Below are 10,337 nucleotides of genomic sequence, written 5' to 3'. Positions count from 1 at the left end.
CTTGTTTTTCCTCCCCGATTTGTGCACTCCACCCCTACTCTCTCCCAAAGAGGTAGCCTGTTTTGAAATATGCTTTCCCTGTGAATATCCATAGATTCTAATTAAATAACTCAGGAAACAGGCCACCTTGTGTGTGGTGTAACTTGATTATTGCTAGAAAAATGAGTTTGGAATGCATAAGTTCCCTGCTAAGCTGACAAATTTAAAAAGCTTAATTTGAAAAACTAACCAAGTTCCACTCATAGCATTAGGGCGGAAAGTTGGATTTGGTCAAGCCTCAGCCTGAGCTCTCAGCCTGAGGACACAGATATTTGGACTTCCCAGGTATCTGGCCTTGTCTATATAATATCTTATATGCTCTCCACCTTTAAGTGGCCTGCAATTTTATGGGAAAAAAGAGCTCTAACGTATTTTAAAATATTAGGACTTCCCTCGTAGTCCAGTGGCTAGGACTCTGTGCTCCCAGCGCAGGGGGCCCAGAGTTCGATATCTACTCAGGGAACTAGATCCCACATGCCATAGCTAAAAAGATCTCGCATGCTTCAACGAAGAGCAAAGATCCCAAATGTCATCACTAAGACCTGATTCAGCCAAATAAATAAAAATAAATATTAAAAAAATATTAAACTCGTTGTGAACACTGTAAAAACAATCTGAGTTTTTGTATTACTGAGTTGAAAGTGCTCTATATTTCCCCAACTATTTTTTTATATTTCTGAATTTGGAACAACAGACTGGTTCCAAATCTGGAAAGGAGTACTTCAAGGCTGTGTATTGTCACCCTGCTCATTTAACTTATATGCAGAGTAAGTACATCATGTGAAACGTCAGGCTGGATGAAGCACAAGCTGGAATCAAGATTACCGGGAGATATATCAATAACTTCAGATACGCAGATGACACCACCCTTATGGCAGAAAGCAAAGAACTAAAGAGCATATTGATGAAAGTGAAAGAGGAGAGTGAAAAAGTTGGCTTAAAACTCAACATTCAGAAAACAAAGATCATGGCATCTGGTCCCATCACTTCATGGCAAATAGATGGAGAAACAGTGGAAACAGTGGCAGATTTTATTTTGGGGGGCTTCAAAATCACTGCAGATGGTGACTACAGCCATGAAATTAAAAGACGCTTGCTCCTTGGAAGAAAAGCTGTGACCAACCTAGACAGCATATTCAAAAGCAGAGACATTACTTTGCCAACAAAGGTTCATCTAGTCAAGGCTATGGTTTTTCCTGAGGTCATGTATGGATGTGAGAGTTGGCCTATAAAGAAAGCTGAGTGCCAAAGAATTGATGCTTTTGAACTGTGGTGTTGGAGAAAACTCTTGAGAGCCCCTTGGACTGCGAGGAGGTCAAAGCAGTTCATTGTAAAGGAAAACAATCCTGAATATTCATTGGAAGGACTGATGCTGAAGCTGAAACTCCAATACTTTGGCCACCTGATGGGAAGAACAGATGCATTGAAAAAGACCCGGATGCTGGGAAAGATTGAAGGCAGGGGGGGAAGGTGATGACAGAGGATGAGATGGTTGGGTGATATCGCTGGTTGGATGGACATGAGTCTGAGACATGAGGCTCCGGGAGTTGGTGAGAGATAGGAAAGCCTGGCATGCTGCAGTCCATGGGGTGGCAAAGAGTCAGAGACGACTGAGTGACTGAACCGAACTGAACTGATTCTTGCACATGCGTTTTTCCAGTCAGACCTCTGTTATACTGAAGTTGGAAGTATTGCTTCTTCAAGAATGGCTAGCAACTCTTATGCAGCTTAAAAGCAGAAAATAATCCTGAATCCTGTTCAACAGATTCTTCAGATGAAATTCTCCCCAAAGCATCTCTCCTGTAAATGCCCTGAAAAGATGTGGCCAAGTATATATATGAAGTTGACTGGAATGCTACTTGTATGCATGAAGCAAGAAGGGGTTCTAACAGAGTGTTTTCCTGGAAGCTTGTGATGGTGTGTGGACGCAGGTTGTTAATGACTCGCTGACCTGATTTGCATCAGTGTAGCGCTGACTCAGAGATTAAGGCTGGAGGAGCTCTTTCCAAGATCAGCAGCCCAAGCTGGCCTGAGGTGATTATTGCAAATTCCCAGGGACTGTTATCACCTCCTGGGTTCAGAACCTAGCCTGACCTACACTCCTAGGGATGCACTGCAGTGATTGCTGGGCTTCATTAGGGAGCAGCATGGTTTCCCCGCATGCTTTAGTCCTCGGGGGGCGTTGAAAGGGAATCGAGAATTCTTTGTGCCAGTTGTCTAATCCTTGGGGTATCTGAAAAAGCAGAATGCACTTCTTAGATCAATATTTTCAAGGCTCATCTGATGTGAGACTCTGCCTGGGGCTGGAGGCTTGATTGTTTCCCTCTCTCCAGGGTGGGTATGAACTTGAACCCTTGAAATGAACAGCTAGCATCTTTTCCCCTTGGGAAATCTGTGTATATGTGTGATTATGATGGGGGAATACAGGGTAATGATACGTGCAAAGTTGAACTTGCAAAGTGGTGCTTGTTCCTTTACAACATGATTTTCTCAACTTTTTTTTTTTTAATTATCATCCCCATTGAAAGAGCATTGTTAGATTTTTTTTTCCTTAACTACCCCTCTCCCATGGAATTTTAATATTACAGATATGCTGTTGTTGTTCAGTAGTTAGTTCAGTTCAGTTCAGTTGCTCAGTTGTGTCCGACTCTGTGTAGCTAAGTTGTGTCTCTTTGTGACCCCTTTTGAGGACAGATGAAAGTGAAAGTCACTGAGCCGTGTCCAGCTCTTTGCGACTCCATGGACTATACAGTCCATGGAATTCTCCAGGCCAGAATACTGGAGTGGGTAGCCTTTTCCTTCTCCAGGGGATCTTCCCAACCCAGGGATTGAACCCAGGTCCCCCACATTGCAGGCAGATTCTTTCCTAGCTGAGATATCAGGGAAGCCCACCCTTTCCCCCCTTCCCTGACCTTGAGGATAGATGATCTGTCATAACTCGTGACTTTTTAAATGATGGCAGCATCCACCATAAAAAAGTGGGAAGATGGCCATCTAGCCAGTGTGTGAATTAGTGCATTTAAAGGGCTTTGCAAAGTGCAGGGTCTGTGGTGAGTGCTCAGAAAAATGAGAGCCCTTGCTGCTGTGGTCATTATGTTCAGGGTGGTCACAGTGGGATTTGTAACCCTCCCTCAGGCTGCTGTGGATTCTTTGGTACTTGAGGGCTGGTCAGAGGTCTAAGTCAGTTCCAGGCTGGAGCTTCTACCAGAGCCGACAGGGTTCATGGGGGAGCAACTGGGCTGGGAGGGGACTGCAGCAAGAGGACCCCCAGGACGCCCCATCGAAACATGGCCGCTGTTCCCAGGTGTATGCTCATGGTGCCAGGCAGGAGAGAGGGCCTAGTGGTGTTAGATCTCCTGATTTCTCAGAAATCGGGAATTTTGGAATTTTGGTTCTATATCTGCCTACGATGCAGGAGACCTGGGTTTCATTCCTGGTTCGGGAAGATCCCCTGGAGAAGTGAATGGCAACCCACTCCAGTATTCTTGCCTGGAAAATTCCATGGACAGAGAGGCCTGGGTGGCTATAGTCCATGCCGTGGCAAAGGGTCGGACATGACTAACTAACACGCAGAGCTATATTATGATTTTTAAGCACTGACTCAATTAGACATCAACAATGTTATATGGACCAAACAAAACAGATGAAACCAAGAAATGCTGACTTGTCCAGAGTTAGAAGCATAGCTGGGATTCCAATCCAAGTCCTCCAAACCCAGTGCTCCTTCCACTTAAAAGAGCCCTTCATCTATGCCTCACGACCCTCCCCACTCCAGCCCTCTTTGGAGCTCCTTCAAGGCCACTCCCACTGCCTGGGGAGGGGGCCCAAGTTGGGGCCTTCCAGTATTGGGACAAGGGTGTCTCGCTCCCCTCCCCAGCCGCCACCCACTTCCCAGAAGGGCTTGGATTCTCTCTCCAGATGAAGAAGGTCGGGACCTCAAGCCTTGCTCTTCAGGACCGGGGAGGCCTCGGGCTGGGAGGGCCGGGCCGGGCGGGAGATGGCAGGTCGGTGCCCCAGCGAGCGTGGGAACGCGGATTCGCCGGGCGTGTCGTGGCGGGGAGGCGGACTCGGGGGATGGGAGGCGAATCCTCGGGCGGGGTGCGGATCCTCGTGAGGGGGTACGTCGGACGGTGGAGGAGGGGTGGACCCGGGAAGGGGGACGGACCCGCGGGGGCGGGGGGGGCGGGGGTGGACCCAAAGTGGGGAGGAAGACCCGCGGTGGGGGGGCAGGAGGACCCTCGCGGGGGAAATGAACCCGCGGCGGGGGAGGTGGGGACTGATCCTTGGTTGGGGGCGCCGGCCCGCGGGCGGGGGGAGAAGCGGACCCTCGGGGAGGGGCGGAAGAGGACCCGGCGGGGGTGGGGACAGACCCGCGGGCGGCGGGGAGAGGCGGACCCTCGGGAGGGGGCCGGGCCGCGGCGGGGGGCCGGTGGGGAGTGGATCCTGGGTAGGCGGTCGGGCCCGCGGGGGGACGGACCCTCGCAGGGGGAGGAGGACACGCGGGGGGTGGGGACAGACCCGCGAACGAGGGGGAGAGGCAGACCCTCGGGAGGGGGAAGAGGACCCGCCGGGGTTGGGGACAGACCCGCGGGCGAGGGAAGAGGCGGACCCTCGGGAGAGGGCCGGGCCCACGGCGGGGCGGGCCCAGCCCTGCCCAGCCCCTCCCCGCCCGACTTCAGAGTCTAGGGATGAAACCGCCTGTTGTTCGCGCCCGCCCTGCTGACCCCGCCACCCTGGGCCCGGCTTTCCATTCGCCCGGGTCGTGGTGGGAGGCAAGGAACGCCGGGGTTCAGGAGCCTGGCTCCCCGCCAAGGCTGCGGCCTTCGGCCCCGGGGCCACAAGGCGGCCGCGCCTGGGCGGCGGAGTTGGGGGGGAGGACAGCGGTCCGGCGGCAGCTCGGCCATGGGCTCCCGCAGCTCCCACGCCGCCAGGATCCCCGACGTGGACAGCCTCCGGCAGGAGACCGGCTGTGAGTGCGGCGCGCCGCGTCCGGGGGCCCGGCGGGGTCCCGGGCGCCTCCGGTGGGGATCCCGGGGCCTGGAGAACCTAGGAGATCCCGGCAGCCCGGCTCGCTGCGGGGTGGGAGGCGCGTTCACCCAGGGGTCCCGGCTCCCGGCTTGCGGGCCCCAGAGTGGCCCCGGGCCGGCATTGAGGCGGACGGAGGTGGATGGAAGCCGTGGCTTTGGTCTCACGGATCTCCCGGGTCTCGTCACGCCCGCCCCCTCCCTGCCCTCTCTGCCCCTGGGAGCCCTCCTTTCAGCCAGCCCTCCGCCCCCCGCCCACCCCCTGCTGCCGCCGGGTGGACGGCGCGCGCCCCGGGATCCCGGCGCGTCCCCAGCGTCTACCTTACTCCCCTGACCCCCTTCTTTCCGCCCCTCCTCCCCGGCCCGCAGTCTCGCAGGCCAGTCTGCGCCGCCTCTACGACCGATTCAACGCTCTGGATAGGACCGGCAAGGGCTACCTGAGGTGAGCAGGAGCTGGCCTTCTGACCTCTCACCTCTGCTTTCTGACTCTGTCCCCTCCCTGGCCATCTCCTCTTTGAACTTTGTCTTTCCAGCCGCATGGATCTGCAGCAGATCGGGGCGCTGGCCGTGAACCCCCTGGGCGACCGCATTATAGACAGCTTCTTCCCAGACGGGTGAGCCTCCCGGGGTGGGAAGATGGAGGTGAGAGCTTGCCAGGGGAGGTCAGGACCAGAGGCAGAGGGATGGTCACGGTGAGCACCGCTTCTGCCCCATTGCCCACCTGCCCTCTCCCCTCCCAGGAGTCTGCGACTGGACTTTCCAGGCTTTGTCAGAGTCCTGGCTCATTTTCGACCTGTGGATGAAGAGGACGATGGAAACCGGGACCCCAAGGAACCCGAGCCCCTCAACAGCAGAATGAACAAACTTCGCTGTGAGTTTGTGCCCCCCTCCCCACAGTGAGACCCCAGATTTACCACGCCCCATGAGAGGCCCCAGGTCCCTCCTACTCCCTTTGGGAGCTCCGCCCCCGCCCCCCCCCCCACTCCCCCAAGATGAACTTTTGAGGGAAGAGAACCAGGGAAGACCCATCCTTTCCCTCCTCCACTTTCTTCCCAGTTGCCTTTCAGCTCTACGACTTGGATCGAGATGGAAAGATCTCCAGGCATGAGATGCTGCAGGTTGGAAGAACGCAGGGGCAAGAGATGTGACCCAGTTGTGGAAGATGGGGAGATGGTTTGTGGGTGGGAGATGCAGATGACTGGGGTCTTGGGTGGGCAATGGGAATGAGTGGTGTTGGAATGTGGGTTAGTTGGGAGATGGAATGGGGAACATTTTGGTATGAGGTTAGATATAGATCAGTGGCTGTCAATGTGGGGGTTGGGGGGGGGAAGGTTTTGCCCCCTGAATGATGTTGGCAGTATCTAAAAAGCATTTTTGGTTGTTGCGAATGAAGAAGGGGAAGGGGAAGAAGGGGAAGGGGCGGTGCTCCTGACACTTAGTAGGCAGAGGTCAGGAACTCTGCTGAACATTTTACAATACACAGGGTAGCCCTCTGCCCCCATGACAAGGGGTTATCTGGCCCCAAATGTCAATAGTGCTGAGACTGAGAAACACTGTGATGGAGCGGAGGATGGATTTGGGACTAATTGAAGGATGAGGTGGGGAAGAGGGTGGAAGATAGACGGAGGTTGGGTTAAGAACCCGCCTGCTAATACAAGAGACCCAAGAGATGTGGGTTCAAGCCCTGGGTTGGGAAGATCCCTGGTGAGGGCATGACAACCCAGTCCAGTTATTCTTGCCTGGAGAATCCCCTGGACAGAGGAGCCAGGTGGGCTACATTCAGTAGGGTTGCACAAAGTCAGACACGAGTGAAGCAACTTAGCATGCACGCAGTGAGCTTGCCGTATGTTGCTGAGGTGAACCTGGGATAGTGAAGGCCACATGGGGGGTTGGATGGAGAAGTGATGAGAATTATTGGGGGTTGTGGTGGGAAGTGAGTGGAATGGGGTGAAAAGTGAAGGAGGAATGGATTGCAAAATTGGTACTAACAGTTGGGGTGATGTGGACAAGGTTTGGGGGTTGGTGCTCGTGGTCCTTGTGCCTCCTCTTTATGGCTGTCTCTGTCTCTTCCTCCAACATCCCAGGCACTCCGACTGATGGTTGGGGTACAGGTGACAGAAGAGCAGCTGGAGAGCATCGCCGACCGCACAGTGCAGGAAGCAGATGAAGATGGGGATGGAGCTGTGTCCTTCCTGGAGTTTGCCAAGGTTAGGGTGCCCTCAGGCCTGGGGAGCTGAGATCAGGAGTCCCTGGGACAGGTGGACGTGGGGGATGATGTTGGAAGGAGGAGGGCATAAAGAGAGGGGTCCCCAGGGAATCATGGGGCCTCGGGAATGGGAAAGGAGGTTGGAAGCATAGAGGTTTGGAATTCAAGCCTCTTGACTACCACCCATCTCGCCCTCCCCAGTCCTTAGAAAAGATGAACATCGAACAGAAAATGAGCATCCGGATTCTGAAGTGACCCCCGTTGTGCCTTTGGGTAGCTTACATGGACCAGTTCTGCTTGGGATTCATCTGGGGAGGCACAGCCCCAGTGAACTGTATTCTTACGTCTACACTGAGCTCTATTTAGGGCCAAGGAGAGAAAACCGGAAGGGTGTGTAATAACTTACCTGATCTCAGATCTGTGAATGGGCCAGAAATCTTGGCGGTTTTAAGTGACCAAAAACCTAAATCAAAGTTAAAGAGGAATTTTATGGGCTCATACATTGAAAAAGTATGAAAGTGTCTTTAGAAAACTGGGAGTCTGGAAGTGTCTCAGGCACAGCTGGATCCAAGGGCTCAAAAGATGCTATTGGGACTCAGTTTTTCTCTGTTTCTCATCTCAGCTTTCTTTTGTATTGGATTCATTCTCAGGGGGGCTCTTTCCTTGTGGTGGAGGATGGTCACTAGCAGCTCCAGGCTTCCATCCTCCTAGCAGTGGGAAGAGATTTTCTTTTTTCAACAATTCCAAACAAAGAATGTCCTTAGCCCCACAGGAGCCTTGTCCCTTCTCCAGGGGAATGGAACTCCCTTTGGCCAGGACTGTGTCGTGTGCCAACCGCCAAAGCCAGGAAGTAAGGCCTGAGGGTAAGGGGTGGTTGCTTCAAGGAAAATGAAAGGCTTTTATCAGAAGGGGAAAAGATATTGGTCAAGCAAAACAAGAGATCTCCATTACTCTTGGGTTGACCAAGTGGAGGGATTCTTAAAGTCTGGTTTCTTAAATGGGTTTTCTCTGATCTCATAGGTATTTACCAGTGTGATGAGGATGGGTAGCTGGGGAAGAGGTGATATAAAAATAATAAAGAAGACGTCTTCCTAGAGTATGAGATAATTAAAAGGTTTGGGGAGTACTTCCTTTTTTTTCATAGTAAGATGTTCAAACATTGGCATTTCACAGAATAGAGTATAAAAGTCACATAAAATCTGGAGATCCTATGTCCGTCATGAAGCACTCTGGCTGTTCGTATAGGAGATGCCTGTATCCCTTCCCAAGCCTGTGCTGAAGTTGTCTTGTATCAGCGCATGGGAGGCAATTGTGCTTCGGTCTTCCTGACTCTGGCTTCAGTGATGTCAGACTTGGTGGCTTCAAACTGCTGTGTTGGGAGTCTTTACATCATAGACACTGGCAGATGCAACAGTCTGGGGCTTTTCTGCTTAGAAGAGCCTGTTGTTAAACATTTATTAGCATATCAGCTGCCTGGCATTAACCATTACTGTGTATGCCAATGACTTTTCCCCAGATTTATTGAGGTATAATTGGTGTACAAAAAACTACATCTAATTAATGTATGCAATTTGGTGAGTTTGGACATATGTATACTCTTGTATTACCATTACCACGATCAAGGTAATAAACATATCCATCATCTCCAAAAATTTCCTTGTGTCCCTGTGATTTTAATTTTTTTTTTAAATGAGTGTAATGTGTACTAAGAACATTTACTATGAGACCTATCTGCTTAACACATGTTTTAGTGCACAATATTGTTTACTGTAGGTGCTACGTTGTATGGCAGATCTCTGGAAATTACTCAGCTTGGATTATTGTTCAGTCGTTAAGTTGCGTCCAACTCTCTGAGTGCAACTCTCTGACTGCAGTGTGCCAGGTTCCCCTATCCATCACTATCTCCGGGGCTTTCCTCAGATTCATTTTCATTAAGTTGGTGATGCTATCTAACCATCTCATCCTCTGCTGCCCTCTTCTCCTTTTGCCTTCAATCTTTCCCAGCATCAGGGTCTTTCCCAATGAGTCGGCTATTCGCATCAGGTGGCCAAAGTATTGGAGCTTCAGCATCAGTCCTTCCAATGAGTATTCAGAGTTGATTTCCTTTAGGATTGACTGGTTGGATCTTGCTATTCAAGGGACTCTCAAGAGTTTCCTTCATCACTGCAGTTTGAAAGCATCAATTCTTCGACACTAAGCCTTCTTTATTGTCCACCTCTCACATCTCTATATGACTACTGGAAAAACCATAGCTTTGACTATATGGACCTTTATTGGCAAAGTGATGGCTCTACTTTAATACACTGTCTAGGTTTGTCATAGCTTTCCTGGCGGGCTACAGTCTGTAGGGTTGCAAACAGTTGGACATGACTTAGCGACGAAACAACAACAATGTGTATACCACTTTATTTTTTTGCTTCTGAACCAAACTTGGTCTCATTTTATTGGCTCCAACAACACAGGGCAGGAAGACTGAGAGGACTGACTCAAAAGCATTGGTAACAAGTTTTGGTGATCCAGATAGGGCAGATCATGGCTTTTTGGCCTGCACCGATCCCCTAGGCTCCAGTTTGCTCTCGTGGGAGGAGTGTGGTGGCTTTGGGAGGTTCGAGTTAGGATGACTGACTAATCTCCAAGTACAGTCTGATGCGGTAGAATGGTGGTGGCCTCTGGACGAACTCAGAACCCCTCTGCCCAGCAACCTGGTACCCAGGTGTGGTGTGCACCCAGCATAGCCCCCATAGTCATCTGGACTCTGCCCCCTTGAGCTGGTTCCTCCCACTGTGGCATCTCTGGGGATCAGAGACTGAAACTCACGCGTGTCTATCTGCTGTCTCTGGCTGGCCTCCCATGCTGCTGGATGCCTGGGGACAGGGGGATCCGTGGACCAGAGGGAGCCCAGCAGTCCTGCCTGCTGTCTTGCCAGCGGTCTGTCCTCTTGACCTCTGTACACGATGTCATGGCTGCACCAGAGCTTCTTACTGTCCTTGCTGACCTCCAGGGGTCAACAGTAGCATTCTCCATCATCACTTCCAGTTTAGTGAAGGAGCATGGGCAGCCCTGTGAGC

The 10,337-nt window shown here is 51.8% G+C and overlaps 1 protein-coding gene across 1 annotated transcript; it reads left to right on the top strand.

Annotated features, from left to right (window-relative positions):
- Nucleotides 1-4,708: 4,708 nt before the first annotated feature.
- On the top strand, nucleotides 4,709-8,924 carry CHP2 (calcineurin like EF-hand protein 2). The gene is made up of 7 exons (XM_027527611.1): nucleotides 4,709-5,008; nucleotides 5,433-5,505; nucleotides 5,597-5,677; nucleotides 5,804-5,934; nucleotides 6,120-6,181; nucleotides 7,148-7,270; nucleotides 7,471-8,924. The coding sequence occupies exons 1-7, from the start codon at nucleotides 4,942-4,944 to the stop codon at nucleotides 7,522-7,524; spliced, it is 591 nt and encodes a 196-aa protein (XP_027383412.1). The 5' UTR covers nucleotides 4,709-4,941; the 3' UTR covers nucleotides 7,525-8,924.
- Nucleotides 8,925-10,337: the final 1,413 nt, after the last annotated feature.

Source organism: Bos indicus x Bos taurus, chromosome 25, assembly GCF_003369695.1.
Source record: "Bos indicus x Bos taurus breed Angus x Brahman F1 hybrid chromosome 25, Bos_hybrid_MaternalHap_v2.0, whole genome shotgun sequence".
Classification (NCBI taxonomy): Eukaryota; Metazoa; Chordata; class Mammalia; order Artiodactyla; family Bovidae; genus Bos; species Bos indicus x Bos taurus.
Note: the sequence above shows the minus strand (reverse complement) of the source record. Positions and strands in the feature narration are given on the sequence as shown.

Excerpts from the sequence above, each read along its gene's own strand:
- CHP2 (XM_027527611.1), top strand. The coding sequence starts at position 4,942 with ATGGGCTCCCGCAGCTCCCACGCCGCCAGGATCCCCGACGTGGACAGC. Across the intron at positions 5,678-5,803 it reads GACAGCTTCTTCCCAGACGG|GAGTCTGCGACTGGACTTTC; the intron begins GTGAGCCTCCCG and ends CTCCCCTCCCAG. Across the intron at positions 7,271-7,470 it reads CCTTCCTGGAGTTTGCCAAG|TCCTTAGAAAAGATGAACAT; the intron begins GTTAGGGTGCCC and ends CGCCCTCCCCAG.